General features: G+C 42.1%; 1 protein-coding gene across 9 annotated transcripts in view; it reads left to right on the forward strand.

The window, feature by feature from the left end:
- cnot1 (CCR4-NOT transcription complex, subunit 1) overlaps positions 1-17,636 on the forward strand; it is a 23,243-nt gene extending 5,607 nt beyond the window's left edge. For 3 of the 9 annotated variants that reach the window (XM_030426896.1, XM_030426898.1, XM_030426897.1), the window contains exons 7-49: positions 164-367; positions 472-640; positions 1,000-1,126; positions 1,657-1,767; positions 2,246-2,416; positions 2,612-2,739; positions 3,068-3,308; positions 3,480-3,599; positions 5,025-5,147; positions 5,266-5,417; positions 5,669-5,819; positions 5,936-6,149; positions 6,309-6,440; positions 7,009-7,133; positions 7,234-7,520; positions 7,605-7,683; positions 7,816-8,067; positions 8,198-8,338; positions 8,420-8,599; positions 8,777-8,893; positions 8,989-9,099; positions 9,257-9,334; positions 9,690-9,867; positions 10,470-10,624; positions 10,744-11,040; positions 11,181-11,321; positions 11,735-11,839; positions 12,033-12,152; positions 12,296-12,490; positions 12,608-12,750; positions 12,879-12,987; positions 13,199-13,368; positions 13,603-13,834; positions 13,928-14,176; positions 14,441-14,604; positions 14,713-14,830; positions 14,946-15,047; positions 15,338-15,511; positions 15,653-15,802; positions 15,891-16,071; positions 16,227-16,359; positions 16,474-16,608; positions 16,707-17,636. In XM_030426896.1, coding sequence (XP_030282756.1) covers positions 164-367; positions 472-640; positions 1,000-1,126; positions 1,657-1,767; positions 2,246-2,416; positions 2,612-2,739; positions 3,068-3,308; positions 3,480-3,599; positions 5,025-5,147; positions 5,266-5,417; positions 5,669-5,819; positions 5,936-6,149; positions 6,309-6,440; positions 7,009-7,133; positions 7,234-7,520; positions 7,605-7,683; positions 7,816-8,067; positions 8,198-8,338; positions 8,420-8,599; positions 8,777-8,893; positions 8,989-9,099; positions 9,257-9,334; positions 9,690-9,867; positions 10,470-10,624; positions 10,744-11,040; positions 11,181-11,321; positions 11,735-11,839; positions 12,033-12,152; positions 12,296-12,490; positions 12,608-12,750; positions 12,879-12,987; positions 13,199-13,368; positions 13,603-13,834; positions 13,928-14,176; positions 14,441-14,604; positions 14,713-14,830; positions 14,946-15,047; positions 15,338-15,511; positions 15,653-15,802; positions 15,891-16,071; positions 16,227-16,359; positions 16,474-16,608; positions 16,707-16,785 — 6,743 coding nt within the window. In that variant the 3' untranslated portion in view covers positions 16,786-17,636. The remainder of the gene's footprint in view (positions 1-163; positions 368-471; positions 641-999; positions 1,127-1,656; positions 1,768-2,245; positions 2,417-2,611; positions 2,740-3,067; positions 3,309-3,479; positions 3,600-5,024; positions 5,148-5,265; positions 5,418-5,668; positions 5,820-5,935; positions 6,150-6,308; positions 6,441-7,008; positions 7,134-7,233; positions 7,521-7,604; positions 7,684-7,815; positions 8,068-8,197; positions 8,339-8,419; positions 8,600-8,776; positions 8,894-8,988; positions 9,100-9,256; positions 9,335-9,689; positions 9,868-10,469; positions 10,625-10,743; positions 11,041-11,180; positions 11,322-11,734; positions 11,840-12,032; positions 12,153-12,295; positions 12,491-12,607; positions 12,751-12,878; positions 12,988-13,198; positions 13,369-13,602; positions 13,835-13,927; positions 14,177-14,440; positions 14,605-14,712; positions 14,831-14,945; positions 15,048-15,337; positions 15,512-15,652; positions 15,803-15,890; positions 16,072-16,226; positions 16,360-16,473; positions 16,609-16,706) is intronic. The other 6 variants (XM_030426904.1, XM_030426905.1, XM_030426902.1 and 3 more) reach the window with 5 other exon arrangements.
- The last annotated feature ends 730 nt before the right edge of the window (positions 17,637-18,366 follow it).

Genomic DNA, 18,366 nt, shown 5'->3' on the forward strand with positions numbered 1-18,366 from the left:
ATTCTGTGATAAATCCATGTGGGATGCTGCTGTGGCTGGAGTGAATATGCGACCACACCACTTTAAACCGATTTTGTTTTTAATTTTGGCTCATCAATACTGTCATCAGTTATAGGAAACACAACACTACTTTCCTAACTGCTTGATTTTGACTGTGTCTTAGCTGCGCAGTTTATCAAGCAGAAACTTCCAGACCTCCTGCGGTCCTACGTTGACGCAGATCTCGGTGGAAACCAGGAAGGTGGCTTCCAAGACATTGCCATAGAGGTCTTGCACCTACTGCTCTCCCATCTACTGTTTGGCCAGAAGGGAGCCAGTGGGGTAGGGCAAGAACAGATTGACGCCTTCCTCAAGACACTTTGCCGAGGTATGGGAGACAAACACAAACCTCACATATGGTTGAACATATATGACTTGTTTGTCAATTGTGCCATGCCACAATAGCTTATGTAATTCTGTGTTGTGTTTCAGATTTCCCCCAGGAGCGCTGCCCTGTGGTGCTCGCACCACTGCTGTACCCTGAAAAACGGGACATTCTCATGGACAGGATCCTGCCAGACTCGGGGGAGTTAGCTAAGACCATGATGGAGAGTTCTCTTGCAGAATTCATGCAAGAAGTTGGCTATGGCTTCTGTGCTAGGTAGATTTATGTTTCGATTATTTTAAACTACATCCATAACTAAACATACTGCCTCTTTTAAGGCCTCATGTATCCTTTTCAATGTAATTCCAGTGAATTAACTGTAATTATGGGTGCTAATGCCTGCAGAGTACATAAGTGAGACACTAAATAGTTATTTTGCTGTTTTTTTACATCATTTTACAGGACACATGATAGTAACATGTTTTACAGACATATTAAAACAAAAAACAGTCTTTATGCCCAATCGTTTACCTTTTTTAAATGTCCTATCCCTAATTCAATTTCAGTGAGATATGTAAATGTCTAAGACGATGGATGATAGTCAGCGCTGACCTGTTTGTGCTATGTCCTTCCAGTCTGGACGAGTGCAGAAACATAATCCTCCAGTATGGGGTGAGAGAGGTGACGGCCAGCCAGGTAGCCAGGGTCCTGGGCATGATGGCACGTACCCACTCTGGCCTAACTGATGGCATTCCACTACAGGTGAGTTGCTCATTTGTTGCAGAGGACACGGGCAGCAAGACTTCTTAAGTCACTTTGCCTCCTTCAGTTTGGTTTATTTGATATTGACCAAAGGAAAAACATACTCTTCAGTTATAGTTGGAAACCATTATGTTCATATAGACTAAATAGAAACCACAAGTTGTAATTGTGAAGTGGTTAACCAAAGTTGCCTTGTCTGGGTTTGACTTATTTTTCATGGAATAAAATCCAGATGTTATAAAAGAATATGATCATGATGATTATCAGTTGTTGGAGCTGCGCTGTGTCTCATGAGGCACCCAGTCGAGTGTAAAATCACAACATTGACTAGAAATTAGGGTAATAAACTCTATAGAGTTGCAGATTTGGTTAATTAACGATTAAGAGATATGAAGAGTCACTCTTGGTGTCAATCATGTCAGTCATTTGATTTAATAATTTTGATATTCAGATATTGGTTGATGTTGGTTTGAGAATATTTCAGTACATCAGAGCTTGAATTCTCTTTTCTAATTTTTTCTCTCTTTTAGTCCATCTCTGCTCCAGGAAGTGGAATCTGGAGCGATGGTAAGGATAAGAACGATGGCTCGCAGGCACACACGTGGAATGTTGAGGTTCTCATCGATGTTGTGAAAGAAGTGGTAAGTAAACTATTAGTTTATCTCTAATAGTAAGCTCGAACTTTACCTAGATAATATCTGTTAAATGTGTATGGTTTTCCACCGATGCCACCTACAACACTGAAGAAATAAAAACAGTTTTGATCGACAATAACAGATGCATTAGAATGCAAATTTGAACCTCAACTCACTTTAGCACTCAAAATTTGATGGCTTTTCTCTGAGACCAACAAGTTACCTTAAACATGGCCATTACCATGTGATCTTAAGTCCGATTCTCTTTTTTGTCTCTACAATTACTACAGAATAATACAATGCTATGCTGAAGATTGTTATACCCAGTATTTTATAGTATCACTCCAGAGTTACATTTTGTCAAATTCACATCATTACAAAAGTTAATCCATACACTAACCTGTGATAAACCTGAAGTTTGCAGAAATTGTTTTGTCCCTGATCATTTTCTTAAGCTAATTTTTGTTTTTTGTTTGTGCCATAGAATCCCAACCTAAACTTCAAAGAGGTGACATACGAGCTGGACCACCCAGGCTTCATAATCCGGGACAGTAAAGGCTTGCATATAGTGGTGTATGGCATTCAGAGGGGTTTGGGCATGGAGGTCTTCCCAGTTGATCTCATTTATCGGCCATGGAAACACGCTGAGGGACAGGTAACTCATCTGGATGATGTGATTTGAAGTGGGAAACTTGATTGAATGGAACTGTTGCTGTCAAAGAGTAAAATGTAAAATTGATATAGTACTAAATAGAAATTGATTTCTCTGTCTAGACGCAGTGCGGGTTGAGCTGTAACGGTAGAGCCTTGTGTTGCCTCTTTAAAAATCTTGCCCTGTTTCTGTTTTCAGTTGTCATTCATTCAGCACTCCCTGATGAGCCCAGAAGTGTTTTGCTTTGCTGACTTCCCTTGCCACACTGTGGCCATTGACATCCTTAAGGCCCCACCAGAAGATGACAACAGGGAGATTGCCACCTGGTATGTATTTTGTAGCTTGGCCAGGTGATGAAGGGTTTAGAAGTTGTTTATTTCTCCTTGTGGGCTAAGTTCTAAAGTGTAAAGGTTTTGTTTTAAAACTGTCAACATTTATTTGCTATTCTCCCACATGTTTTTTTAAGTAATGTTTTACCAAGTGCATTCTTCAAATATAACATAATAATAAAAATTGTAGGTACATGTGTCCGACAGGATATTATATGGGAGGCATAGTTGACCCACTGGAATGTAGATTTGGTCGGGCAGATTTATGGGCTTACACTATGATGATGTTACACTGTGCTTGATTGATTGTCTCTAACTCTCACAGGAAAAGTCTGGACCTGGTGGAAAGCCTGCTCAGGCTGTCTGAGGTGGGCCAGTATGAGCAGGTGAAGCAGCTGTTTGGTTTCCCAATCAAACACTGCCCAGACATGTTGGTGCTGGCATTGCTGCAGATCTCCACCTCCTGGCACACACTGCGCCACGAGCTCATCTCTACCCTGATGCCCATCTTTCTGGGCAACCACCCTAACTCAGCCATCATCCTGCACTACGCCTGGCATGGACAGGTTGGTGGTAGAAACTGTCTTGCTATTGATGGTGTTTTTTCCCCTGTGTCCTTCTGAAAATTTCATAAATGTTTGTTGTCTTGTTTTGTTTCATATTAAGTTTGATGTTTTTGTCTTGATTTATTCTTTAAAGATGTGTGTATTTATAAAACCTGGTGCTTCTTTTTCCAGGGACAGTCTCCCTCAATCCGTCAGTTAATAATGCATTCAATGGCTGAGTGGTACATGAGAGGGGAGCAGTATGACCAGGCCAAGCTGTCTCGCATCCTGGATGTGGCCCAGGACTTGAAGGTTTGTCAAAATTCACTAATCACTGACATGATGACTGACCTTAAATCTTTCTAACCAAAGCACAATAATTAGAATATACAGAGGCTATGTCCTCGCTGCAGCGGACCCGGGTTCAACTCCCGGCCTGGGTCCCTTTTCTGCATGTCTCTCCCCCTCTCTCTCATCCTGTTTCCTGTCAACTCTTCAGCTAACCTGTCAATAAAGCCATAAAAGGCCAAAAAACTACTTTAATAAAAAAAAAAAATTGAGGTATAACGCATAAGACTGTTGCGTTGTATAATAATCCTTCATATGTTTTACGTTGGATTCACTAGTTTTAGTTAACATTACATTCGAATAAGACCAGAGATGGACAGAGTACTCGACCCCAGTACTTGAGTAAGAGTACAAATACTACTGGTCAAAATTTACTCCGTTACAAGTAAAGGTAGCTCAGTCGACATGTTACTCGAGTAAGAGTAAAAAAGTACTTGCTTTTAAAGGTACTTAAGTATCCAAAAGTACATGCTTTTAAATTTACTTTAAGTAAAAGTAAGAGTAAATTTCTTATTTTTCACATCAATGAATTACTATACATTTTTCTAAATGAATTTAAGTACCTTTTAACTCTTGTTTCTGAGAATTAACTCTTTGAAACCACCTGCACTGATGTGCTTACTTTTAGAACCACAATGTTATATAAAGCCTGCAGAAACACCTACAAAAACAAATAAAATGAATGGGATCACAGAAGGACAGCAGATATTGCAGATGCAGAATGATGTTTATTAACAATCATTAAAACTGTAACCAAATGAACCTGCACCGTCCAACTAACTCTCTATCATTTAGCTAAGTTGGGAACTGGAACCCCCTCAGAGACCAATGTTGTCCCCAGACCACTGGTTGAGAATCACTGCTTTACAAAAAACTACATCTGATGCAGCCATTGTCGCGGTTTTGTGTTGACAAACGAAGTCGAGAGCGTGGCTACTTTGGTGGTATCCTTATGGGGAGGGATGACGTATTTCCGCTTTTACGTAGATCCCAGTGGAGAGCGTGCACTGTGATAGGTTTCCTTCTTTGACAAACACAGCTTGTGTCCAATAGTATTTTAGAAAAAAAAAAGAGCAGACCTGAAAGTAACGAGTACTTTTCAGCCTTCCTAGAAATTAACTCGAGTAAAAGTAAAAATATTTGTCTTGGAAATGTATTCAAGTAAGAGTAATAAGTACCAAAGAAATCTAATACTCAGGTAAAGTACAAATCCTCTGGATATGTACTTAAGTACAGTACTCAAGTAAATTTACTCAGTTTCTGTCCACCACTGAATAAGACAGATCAGGCGATGAACTGCCATATATCCTGTGGCGTATATCATAATCCAAAATCACCACATGATGGTCAATAAGCTGGTGTTTCTGTTCTGTGTCTTTTTCCCTCCAGTCTCTATCGATGTTGCTGAATGGTACTCCATTTGCCTTTGTTATTGACCTTGCTGCTCTTGCCTCTCGCCGTGAATACCTCAAACTTGATAAATGGTTGACTGACAAAATCAGAGAGCATGGGGTAAGTCTTTAAATTGATATACATGCAGTTATTCGCAATAAATTATTGTGACATCATTGTATTATAAGCTTACTACCCAAATAATATTGAATTTTACAAGAATTTTGTGTTTTGTCAGGAACCTTTTATCCAGGCGTGTGTGACATTCCTGAAGAGGCGCTGTCCATCCATTATGGGGGGCCTGGCTCCAGACAAGGACCAGCCCAAAAGTGCACAGCTTCCCCCAGAGACCTTGGCCACCATGCTGGCCTGCCTGCAGTCCTGTGCTGGGTGAGGGGCCATTTTTTTTAGATACTTTACTGAAAAATACTTGGCAAGGTTTTTGAATTGAGTTAAATGGTTAAAAATGTCAATCTTGCTTAAAGTGTATCCCCACCCTTAGTTGTATTTGATGGTTTTGTCATCATTCAAGATTTTTTTGATTGTTGATTATCCCAGTATAGTTATTCATAGACACCGACCACTGTCACTCTTTTAGAGTGTTATCTTCAGCTTAGGATTTGTTTCATTATTTTCTTCAGGAGCGTGTCACAGGAGCTGTCAGAGACCATCCTGACCATGGTTGCCAACTGCAGCAGTGTGATGAATAAAGCACGGCAGCCGCCACCAGGGGTAATGCCAAAGGGACGTGCCCCCAGCACCAGCAGCCTAGATGCCATCTCTCCTGTACAGGTGTGTTCATGGGAATCCACATCATGCCTATGCAAGCATTGAAATACATTTAATTGTTAGAGATTTGTGTCAGCAAAACTTATCTTCATTCCTAACCTTTTCTTGGTCTTTTCTAGATGGACCCTCTATCAGGCATGGGATCTTTGAACCTGGGGGGCACAGCCACTTCCCACACTCAAAGCATGCAGGGTTTCCCAACCTCACTGAGTTCAGCTTTCAGTAATCCCCAATCTCCAGCAAAAGCTTTCCCACCACTCTCAACCCCTAACCCTAGCACACCATTTGGGGGCATTGGTAGCCTGTCCTCGCAGCTCCCTGGTATGGACTCTGGTACTAAACTTTTTTTATTATTTCATTTTAACACGCACAAACAAGCAAGGCATAGGTTTATACTTGGCATATTCAGATGAACAAAGCTTAGAGGGTTAAATATAGTAGCTCAGAGGGTGAGGTGACATGCATTGAAGTGACTGTGTTGTGTTTTATTAGTTGCAGGTCCCTTGGGCTCTGGCATCGGCTCTGGTATTGGCTCTGGTCTTGGAATGCAAACAGTCAACACAGACCCTTTTGGCACCAGGAAGATGAGCACACCAGGCCTGAACCCACCTACCTTTCAGCAGAGTAAGATGAAGGCCTGTAAGTGGTGGTTGTAGTGGTGTGACTGAGAGCCCCGCCCTGCGCTGCTCAGCCCTGTATTTCCTCTGCAGTTAATGATTATCGTCTTAATTTCCAAACTTACCTTTTTCACTGTATTTGTGAGGTACACTAAAGGTGCATTAGAAATAAGTCTCACTAGGCTTTGTGTAGAGCTTTTTCAAGGAGTCAGGCTCGTTTTTAACCTTGTTAACACCTAGGTGTATGACTTGACTTCCTTTTTCGTTTGTAATACAACTTATAAAAAATTGTTTATCATAGAGGAAATACAGATCAGTCTTCCATTCCTTGTCTGCTTTTGCTGACAGCCCCACTTTAGTGTTATTTGTCTACATTATAAGCTTCAAAAAGGGCTCTAACCTGACAGTTAGAATGCTTTTTGATTCCTGATGTATCACTTGATTGCAGTGATTTTCACCAATGAGTTAAGTACTCTGCACGTGATCCACCAATGTCAGATTACAACATTCACCACAATCAATGTTATGACTTAAAATGTCTTTTCTTTCCTTTTTTTTTATTTTTTTTTTTACAGCTGATCTTTCTCAGGTGTGGCCCGAGGCAAATCAGAACTTTAGCAAGGAGATAGATGATGAGGCAAACAGTTATTTCCAGCGCATCTACAACCACCCACCTCACCCAACGATGTCTGTTGATGAAGTATGTAGTGATATACATTTTTCTACCAAAAACTCATATTAAGCTAACTGAAACTCATTGTATTGACTCATCTCCCTCTACGTTATTGTCTTCTCTCTAGGTACTGGAGATGCTGCAGAGGTTCAAGGATTCTACCATCAAGCGGGAGCGAGAGGTGTTCAATTGCATGCTCCGGAACTTGTTTGAGGAGTACCGCTTCTTCCCCCAGTACCCAGACAAGGAGCTGCACATCACTGCCTGCCTTTTTGGCGGCATTATCGAGAAGGGTCTCGTCACGTACATGGCCCTGGGCTTGGCCCTCCGATATGTTCTTGAAGCCTTAAGAAAACCCTACGGATCCAAAATGTATTACTTTGGAATTGCTGCTCTAGATAGGTTTAAAAACAGGTACTGAAATGCTTTTTTTTTAAATGAGAATTTATATAATAACCGTTGTCTTGTGTCAGGCTAAAACATCTTGTATCTTTCTAGACTAAAGGACTACCCTCAATATTGTCAACATCTGGCTTCAATTGCCCACTTCTTGCAATTTCCCCACCATTTACAAGAGGTAATCAGGTTTCCTTAATTTATCCTTTTTATATATTTTTTTTAAATATAATTCTTCCTGGCTTTGACTACAGGGAAGGTTTCCTCCATTCAGATAAATTAAATCCCTCGCTCTGTACCTTTCAATATCCTGTGCGTGCAGTATATCGAGTATGGCCAACAGTCACGGGACCCTCCGGTGAAGATGCAGGGTTCCATCACCACTCCTGGCAGTTTGGCACTGGCACATGTCCAAGCCCAGGCCCAGTCGCAGCAACCGGGTGGTCCCAAAGCTCCACAACCAGGACAGCCCAGCACTCTAGTCACCACCACCACGACTACAACCACAGCAGCCAAGACCACCACCATCACAAGACCTACAACCAGCTTCAAGAAGGATGTTCCTGTGAGTTTGACACTGAAATGTGCCTTATCAACGCTTCCCACTGATTTTAGTTTTTCTGCATGTTAAAATCATCTACAGTTATTAGACTCATGACTGATTGGAAGCTTATTATTCTTATTCTTACCTGCAGCCCTCCATAAACACAACCAACATTGACACCCTGCTGGTGGCCACTGACCAAACAGAAAGGATTGTCGAGCCTCCAGAGAATGTGCAGGAGAAGATCGCTTTTATCTTCAACAACCTTTCTCAGTCCAACATGACACAGAAGGTAAATTGAAATAGACAATACATGACTGTATATCAAAGGTGGGATAAGAAGCTTCTTTAAACCCCCTTTTTCCTTTTTCAGGTTGAGGAGTTGAAAGAGACTGTGAAGGAGGAGTTTATGCCCTGGGTATCTCAGTACCTGGTGATGAAGCGTGTCAGCATTGAGCCCAACTTCCACAGTCTCTATTCCAACTTCCTGGATACTCTCAAGAACCCTGAGTTTGTCAAGATGGTCCTCACTGAAACTTACAGAAATATCAAGGTAAAAATAGTGGGGGATAAGATAGTTGTGATTTTTCTTATTTCCTGCCTACTTTAGACATCACTTTCTCGTGTGTTTTGCCAGCCAGTTATAGAGGCACATAGTTGCAGCACAGCTGAAAAACTGTCACAGTTTGCATAATACTCACAATCACTCCCATGTCTCCCTTTCTTTCAGGTTCTGTTGACCTCTGACAAGGCAGCTGCCAATTTCTCTGATCGCTCCCTGCTGAAGAATCTGGGACACTGGTTGGGCATGATTACACTGGCCAAAAACAAGCCTATCCTTTATACAGTAAGATTTCGTATCTTGGTTCTGTTATTTCATTACTTGGTTGCACTCCTGTCAGCTTTTGAGTTGGCTCAACATTTTTTTTCTCCATTTCTCAGGATCTGGAAGTCAAATCTCTGCTTCTGGAGGCCTACGTGAAAGGCCAGCAGGAGCTTCTGTATGTGGTTCCTTTTGTGGCCAAGGTGTTGGAGTCCAGTCTACGAAGCATGGTGATTAACATAGATGTAGACAGAGAGCTGTCTCATGCAAACTTCATTACCTCAATATTTCCAGTTATTGTAATTGGTTTAAACTTACTGATACCACTGTCTGAGATTTTCCTGGATTCTTCATAGTCATTATAACTGTGTGTTTGGGATGTTGTAGGTCTTCAGGCCCCAGAACCCCTGGACAATGGCCATCATGAATGTTCTTGCTGAGCTGCATCAGGAACATGACCTCAAGGTAATTCATTACTCTACTTTGTAGCCACTTAACTCCATGTAGGGCTTTCAAGTGCAGTTCACCTAAATCATAGTTTCATAGGGAACACCTAAATGTTTTGGTTTGGTAACATTTGTGAGATACTCATGCTACAAAACAGTAATGCATATTTTACTTGTTGACCATAACCAAGCAATATCCAACATTGTCAAATGATACATTCTGTATTGTATTGCATCAAAATATTGTCTTTCACTCTGTTAACACTCATCACTTTCGAAATTGCATTTAATTGGCCAAAACCAGTTTGTCACTTTCAGCGGCTTACACTGAAGAATTGTGAAAATATTTATCACTGTTCTTTTGTTTACTGCAGCTTAACTTAAAGTTTGAGATTGAAGTTCTGTGTAAGAACCTGTCTCTGGACATCAATGACCTCAAACCAGGAAACTTGCTAAAGGACAAGGAGAAGTTAAAGAGCCTGGAGGAGCAGCTCTCAGCACCAAAGAAAGAGGCAAAGCCTCCAGAAGAGATGTTGCCAGTCTCTACCGCAGGTGGATACTACATATTTTCTTTAGCTGCTCTGTGCTGCTTTTTAAATCTTCGGTTCATTTTAATTTTGAAAAGTTTGAGCTTATTTAAGTTAGATATGTTTGTCTGTTTGGCTTTCAACGTCTCATCCTTGCCTCTGATGACATCTCTTTATCGAACCAGAATGTTTAAATATACTTTAGGAAATTTAAAAACCCCAGTAATGTCTCAACCTTCTAGAATACTGGGGAAAAAAAAACAATGGCCCATACTTCTGTCTGTTGGACAAAGTTTGAGAAAGCCATTTGAAACCAGTTGACCAAATGGAATTTATTTGAGTAATTATTTTTAACTTTGAATATTGATAAATGGATGTCAACATATCTATTAAAAAAAAATGTTGTGATGATTACTGCAATACTAATTCTATATCATACTGCCTATGCTTTTTAACATCAGTTCTGTCTGTTGCTTTGTTAAGTTGTTTTTTTTTTTTTTTATGCTACTCTTCAAAGCTTCATATTACCTTAATTTTGTTGCCTATATGCTTGCTTCGTGTTTATGTTGTCTGGATAACCTGCTATTTCTTGTGATTTTAATCAAACTAGCATTTTGTGACCAACAGGAGACTTTGTTCCATTTGCAGCTCCTCCCTCAACCCCAGCTGCCACCACCACCACCTGCACAACCACTGGGCCCCCCACCCCACAGTTCAGTTACCACGACATCAATGTGTATGCTTTGGCAGGCCTGGCTCCACACATCAATATAAATGTCAATGTAAGTGCTGGGCACCTGCAAACCATTGATGGAGATGGCAGTGTACCCCTTAACAGACACAGCCACCACCCCCCTTTTCTTTTGCATCGCTTTTCTTTCATTCCTCTGTTTGTCTTTAGATCCCTCTGCTGCAGGCCCATCCTCAGTTGAAGCAGTGTGTTCGGCAATCAGTAGAGCGAGCTGTCCAGGAGCTGGTGCACCCTGTGGTTGATCGGTCTATCAAAATAGCCATGACAACCTGTGAGCAGATCATCAGGAAGGACTTTGCCCTGGATTCAGAGGAGTCCCGTATGCGTGTGGCTGCCCACCATATGATGAGAAACCTGACTGCCGGCATGGCCATGATCACCTGCCGCGAGCCCCTGCTCATGAGCATTGCCACCAACCTTAAGAACAGCTTTGCTGCTGCACTTAGGGTAAGCTGAATGCCTAAATGAGGGTTAATGTCCTATAAGATTAAAAATAAGCATAGAGAGAACTTTGATTCCGTACATATCTGTCCTCTGGTACCTGTTACCGTCCCTGCTTCTCTAACTTTGGGTGTTTATTCTTCCAGGCACCAACCCCCCAACAGCGGGAAATGATGGAAGAGGCTGCAGCCAGGATTGCTCAAGACAACTGTGAATTGGCTTGCTGTTTCATTCAGAAAACTGCCGTCGAGAAGGCTGGCCCTGAAATGGACAAGAGACTAGCCACGGTGAGATTTTTTAGAAAACTCCCTCAACAGCAGTAACTGTAAATGTACATTAACTATGGCTTGTGTAACCTCTGCCTGTAATATGCTTTAAAACATGTCATTTTATTTGTCAATACTACTGAGTGTACAATAATCATTTAAGTTTAGTTGGTCTACTCTTTGAAATTTATTACATCTACTTCAGAATCCTGAACAGTTGGGGTCTTGGGATTTCATTGCAACAGTGACTGAAGATGATAGTTGTATAACTATACTTTGCAGGTAGACTGCTGTGCTAGGATACATTGGGCTTTCATACAATGTATAAATTGTATGATTTTCATTTTATAGCTTTTGTTTTGTAAATGTTTTTAATGCACCCCAACTGAGAATCAAAAGTTTGCAATTTCTAAATTTGGTTTCTACTCTTGTAGGAGTTTGAGCTGAGGAAGCACGCGCGTCAAGAGGGACGTCGTTATTGTGATCCAGTTGTCCTGACGTACCAGGCTGAGCGTATGCCAGAGCAGATCAGACTCAAGGTAAATTCACTGACATCCAGTAGCTAATAAAGTACATTAGAAAAAAAGCCATGAAATTATACCTCTGCTACTTGCAGCTTAAATCATAATTTACTGTTACACCAGGTAATGGATCTGCCCTGATAATGATCATTATCATGGCGATTTGTGTTAGCATTGCTGTTCAGTAACAAAATTCATGTGCATGTTGTAGGTGGGAGGAGTGGACCCCAAGCAACTTGCTGTATATGAGGAGTTTGCTAGAAACGTTCCAGGTTTCCTACCCAGCAATGATCTCTCCCAACCCACCGGCTTCTTGGCTCAACCCATGAAGGTGAGTGAAACTAAAACAGCCAACACATAACTGTTTTTTGTGAAAATGTGTGTTACAGATTTGTGTTGGTGTTTTAAACCCACAAAATGTAATTCTTAGAAATACACTGACTTAATACCATGTCCCTTTGTCTGTGTTAATAGCAACAGGCATGGGCCACCGATGATGTGGCTCAGATCTACGATAAGTGCATGGCAGACTTGGAGCAGCATCTCCATGCCATCCCTCCTGCCCTTGCCATGAACCCCCTGACCCAGGCTCTGCGTAGCCTGCTGGAAGCTGTGGCCTTGGCTAGAAACTCCAGGGACGGCATTGCTGCACTTGGCCTGCTGCAGAAGGTAGAGAAGTGACTTCTACTTGCCAAGCCCAGTCGTCTGGGAATGATGAGAGAAGCAAGGTTTCGGATAAATCTGTACTACACTGTGCTTTACTAAATTAGTTTCTATTCTTCCCAGGCTGTGGAGGGTCTTCTGGATGCTACTAGTGGGGCTGATGCAGACTTGCTGCTCCGGTATAGGGAGTGCCATCTGCTGGTGCTTAAAGCCCTACAGGATGGACGTGCCTATGGACCACAATGGTGCAATAAGCAGATCACCAGGTGAGCTGTTAGCGTCACTAATTTAATCATATGAACACTGTTGTTTAGCCTTGGCATAGATTACATTTGAGGGATGAAGAAGAAAGATGTCCCCCTTCCATGACGTTATTTGCTGCATTTGTTTGCAGGTGTCTGATTGAGTGTCGTGATGAGTACAAATACAACGTAGAGGCAGTGGAGCTTCTGATCAGGAACCATTTGGTGAACATGCAGCAGTATGACCTGCACCTGGCACAGGTACACATTACACACTTTCACCTAGTCATTCACAATTTTATTTATTACCTTTTTATATTGTTTTTTGAGTTTGGTGTGAAAAGTTGTGCAGTTATTTTTTTATATTTCTGGACGCTTAAGTGCATTTTTAGGAATTTGTTTTGACTTTGGTGTGTAGTTTGATCTGTATAAGTGCTATTTATAACTAATGCTGATTTTTGTTTACTTCCAGTCAATGGAGAACGGACTGCACTACATGGCGGTTGCATTTGCCATGCAGTTGGTGAAGCTGCTGCTGGTGGATGAACGCAGTGTCAGCCATGTCACAGAGGCTGACCTCTTCCACACGATTGAGACTTTAATGAGGACCTGTGCACACTCCAGAGCTAACGCACCTGAGGGGTAAATAACTACATTCAAAACATTTCTTTTTGTTTATTATAAGTTGATTTATTTCTATTAACTTTGCCAGATTGTAATGCTTTTACAAATTAATTGAAATGTTGATTCAGTTTTTTTACTGGGTTTCCTGTGTTGAACTGGGTTTTGTCCACAGGGTTCTTACTGTTGGGTTGATGAAAGTCATTAATTTGTGTGCAAGTTAAAGTTAACTTCTCTCTCATCTCCCTTTCCCAGTCTTCCCCAGCTGATGGATGTTGTTCGCTCCAACTATGAGGCCATGATTGACCGGGCCCACGGCGGACCCAACTTCATGATGCACTCTGGGATTTCACAGGCATCAGAATATGATGATCCTCCAGGCCTTAGGGAGAAGGCAGAGTACCTCCTGAGGGAATGGGTCAACCTGTATCACTCAGCAGCTGCTGGCAGGGATAGCACCAAGGCTTTCTCTGCCTTTGTTGGCCAGGTAAACACTCATTTATCAGTTAAGGTAATCACAAACCATAACGAGCGTTCATTGTTATGTTTATTTCGAGTCTGCCTTTCCTTTTTACTGCAGATGCACCAGCAGGGCATCCTGAAGACCGATGACCTGATCACAAGGTTCTTCCGACTGTGCACTGAAATGTGTGTGGAGATAAGCTATCGGGCTCAGGCTGAGCAGCAGCACAACCCAGCAGCCAGTGCAGCCATTATCAGAGCCAAGTGTTACCACAACCTGGATGCCTTTGTGAGGCTCATAGCGCTGCTGGTCAAACACTCTGGAGAGGCCACCAACACAGTGACAAAGATCAACCTCCTCAACAAGGTACATTGGCATGACAACAACAACATAACACCTCCCAGATGTGTGATGAAGACTTTTCAAAAAAAACATTTTCATTTACATATTTGTCCAGGCATCTCAGAATCTACCATTGTTGACCATAAAGCCTGATCATGATTTTCATTTGATGATTGAATCTCAACAGCTGCAGAGAGCATAAATGCTCATCTCCTCTGCAGATGCTGGTGACTGCCTTTGACCAACTGGTTTACGTGATTCTGATTGTGCTCTACATTGTTCTTGTAGGTGCTGGGTATTGTAGTTGGGGTATTGATCCAGGACCACGACGTCCGTCAGACGGAATTCCAACAACTGCCGTACCACCGCATTTTCATCATGCTGCTGTTGGAGCTCAATGCCCCCGAACATGTCTTGGAGACCATCAACTTCCAGACGCTCACTGCCTTCTGGTAAGGCATTGACCTGAATCAATTAACTGAGTTCAGTGCGTAAAATTAACCTGAAATGACAGTATTTCCAGTGCACCTGGGTTCTGACTTATTTTCCTTTATTTGCAGCAATACCTTCCACATCCTGAGACCCACCAAAGCACCCGGCTTTGTGTATGCTTGGCTGGAACTCATCTCCCATCGCATCTTCATCGCCAGGATGTTAGCGCACACACCGCAGCAGAAGGTATGCAAGGATAAGAAAATACTTTTTCGTTCACACATTCAGGCACACATGTTGCTGCTTTATGCATGTTTGCAGTTATTGAATTTTGGTTTAATAGACTGACTTTGTCTTGAAGGGTTGGCCCATGTACGCGCAGCTGCTGATTGATCTCTTCAAGTACCTGGCCCCGTTCCTGAGGAATGTAGAGCTCAACAAACCTATGCAAATTCTCTACAAGGTATGCTGTCATTTTTCCTTAATAAGACAAGTGAAACCCATGTTTCTGTCACTTTTGTGTGATTGAACACATTGAAACTAGGGCTTACAACTCTCTCATGAAATGTGGTATTCAGTTTGGTTGTAATTGTCTTGGCAACGAGTATTTCAACCTTGTGGTGCTGTTTGTATAGCTATGGAATTTATTTATTTTGTTTGCATAATGAATTTCATCATTCACAGTCAGTGTTTCTTGTGAAATGTTGGATTACACAACCTTCAACTAACTGTTAGCATTAATGGCTGTTTCAGGGCACACTGCGAGTGCTCCTGGTCCTGCTGCATGACTTCCCCGAGTTCTTGTGTGACTACCATTACGGCTTCTGTGATGTGATCCCACCCAACTGCATCCAGCTCCGCAACCTCATCCTCAGTGCCTTTCCACGCAACATGAGGCTCCCTGACCCGTTCACACCCAACCTGAAGGTAAACGCATACACACACGGCTCTTGCCATTTTGGTTTGACCCAGTTTACAAAAGCAGCATTTCATCAGCCTTGTGAGAATTTTTTGTTTAAAAGACGAATGATCTCATGAATCTGTGTTTTATTCACACCCCGGCTGTAGGTGGACATGCTGAGTGAGATCAACATCGCTCCCCGTATCCTCACCAACTTCACAGGCGTCATGCCTTCCCAGTTCAAGAAGGATCTGGACTCGTATCTGAAGACTCGTTCACCAGTCACTTTCTTGTCTGAGCTGCGCAGCAACCTGCAGGTAGGACAATCGTCTGTCTTTTTTTTAAATAAGTCGTACCATTATTATAATTCAACAAATGACAATGTTATCTTCTTTTGTCTCCCAGGTGTCTAATGAGCCAGGAAACCGCTACAACATCCAGCTGATCAATGCTCTAGTGTTGTACGTAGGCACACAGGCAATCGCTCACATCCACAACAAGGGCAGCACCCCCTCCATGAGCACCATCACTCACTCTGCGCACATGGACATCTTCCAGAACCTGGCCGTAGACCTGGACACTGAGGGTAAGATGGCAGCAAAGAAACCACATCAGTTTTCTGTCAAGTAGTAGATAGGTGCTGAAAAACTTAGCGCTTTTACAGTGGCTTTGGTTCTAAAAACATCAGCTCACGTCATGTAACCCATGTTATTAACACCTTGTGCTGTCATGTGTTTTCAGGGCGTTATCTGTTCTTGAATGCGATCGCCAATCAGCTGCGCTACCCCAACAGCCACACTCATTACTTCAGCTGCACCATGCTCTATCTGTTCGCTGAGGCCAACACTGAGGCCATCCAGGAGCAGATCACCAGGTGAGACAGTCTGATAGGAGTTATTTTATTATTTCAGCGCAAGAAATGCATTAAATCGCCATGTTAAAGTTAAGTACAAGTGCTGTTAGTCAAAGCTTGGTCCTCCTCTTGCAGGGTTCTGTTGGAGAGGCTGATAGTGAACAGGCCTCACCCATGGGGTCTCCTCATCACCTTCATCGAGCTGATCAAGAATCCTGCCTTCAAGTTCTGGAGCCACGACTTTGTGCACTGTGCCCCTGAGATTGAAAAGTAGGTTTTGTCTTTTGAATTGTCAGCTTGTTCGTCATCATTACCAGTTCTGCTGTTCTTTAACAGATGTTAATGTCTCTCGGTCCCCTTTCTCACAGGCTGTTCCAGTCAGTAGCCCAGTGCTGCATGGGACAGAAGCAGGCCCAGCAGGTCATGGAGGGCACCGGTGCCAGCTAGCCTGTGTACCAGCCAGCTCATAGCCCTCGGGAGAGATGCCGCGGCCTTGACCCACTCCCCCCTCGCACACCTCCCTCTTTACTGTTGGCACTGGATAAACTGGCAACCCACAGTCAGTTGAAGTGTGGATGAAAGGACTACTGCTCACGGATCTAAGGAGTTAGATTTTTGTTTATCCCTTTGGGGCAGAATTGAGATGGAGGGATTTGATTGAGACATGCTGTTTAATATACTTTTTTGATGCTTTGATGTAAATATTGGAATAAAGGGAGCACGGGAGCTTAGATAAGTGGAGAGCAAATGCACATGTCAAATAAAATGTATCCTGACATGTAAAGACATGTAAACATATTTTCACTCACTACCAAAGTTCTTGGTTTGCTTCCCTCCCACACAAATCCTTTTTTCTGACCTTTTTTTTGCGTTCAGAGGCTGAATGGTAGATGATTGAAGAAAAAAAGCTGCCTGATACTTTCATTTGATTCCTTTTTATCCCTGAGTGGGACAGGAAGATGGAGTGAAATCTCCCAGGTGGGGTTGGGGGTCTGCTCCTGGTGCGTCGGCGTGTTGGTGGAGACAGTTTGCTGATGGTTTCTCCATTCGAAGCTGGCTCTGAAAGTCTCTCCCAGGCACTTGTAAATTGTGCAAAGTGATGGTGACAATTTGTACAAAGATCCAAATTGAAGAACAACAATAGAAGGACCAATACAGCCCATTTTGTAACATTTTGAATGTTTTGTAAATGTATTGGTCCATGTGTTGTATTTTGTAGTCCTTTCTAGTTTGCCTTTAGTTCTTGCTACTTAACTGCAGTATGCATACATACAGGAAATAAAGCATTCAAACTGCAATGCATCTGTGTTCATTCAGGACTACACGTGAGTAGGATGATGGTAATATACTGAGTGGTTCAAAAGGAGGCACCTATTTTTATAAACACTGACTCCAGGTACAGTTGTTACTTTTAATCTAATGAATGTCTGAATGAAGTTCTAAGATTTTGCATCATGTTTTTAATCATCGCAATACTCGTCATATTCTTATTTCTGACCACTGTAATGTGTCTGTCAGAAAATGTGAAGTGTATTTAATTTATGTACATTCAGAAGACTGGTAGTCTGTCCTGACTCCCCGAGATTACAGGACACACAATGTTACAGGTCTCTTTGTTAGCTTTTTATCATTTTTAGTTGTGAAGTCATGTGGGGTTGTCCTAGGGCTGGGTGATGTGGCCTTCAAATAATATTAAATATCAATATTTTTGACCAGGTGCCTATGTCGATATTGTAGGGATGACTATTGGTACTTTAACAATATTTTCATGAGATTTTTGATAACGGCCGGAAATGTGGACGATATGACAAAGTAAAGGCAAGAACTAGATCAATTCGAAAAGTCTGGTTTTGAAATTGATCACTTGAGGCAACAAGTGGTAATGAAGCCTTGAAAAGACATTTGTCATGATATTCAAAATCTAAGACGATGCATAGTCTCATCACTGTAATAATGTATCAATATATTGCCCAGCCCAAGGTTATCACATGTGACACCCAGTATCTGCACTGGTTAAAGTTTACAAGA

Source organism: Sparus aurata, chromosome 8 (genome assembly GCF_900880675.1).
Source record: "Sparus aurata chromosome 8, fSpaAur1.1, whole genome shotgun sequence".
In the NCBI taxonomy this organism is placed as follows: domain Eukaryota; kingdom Metazoa; phylum Chordata; class Actinopteri; order Spariformes; family Sparidae; genus Sparus; species Sparus aurata.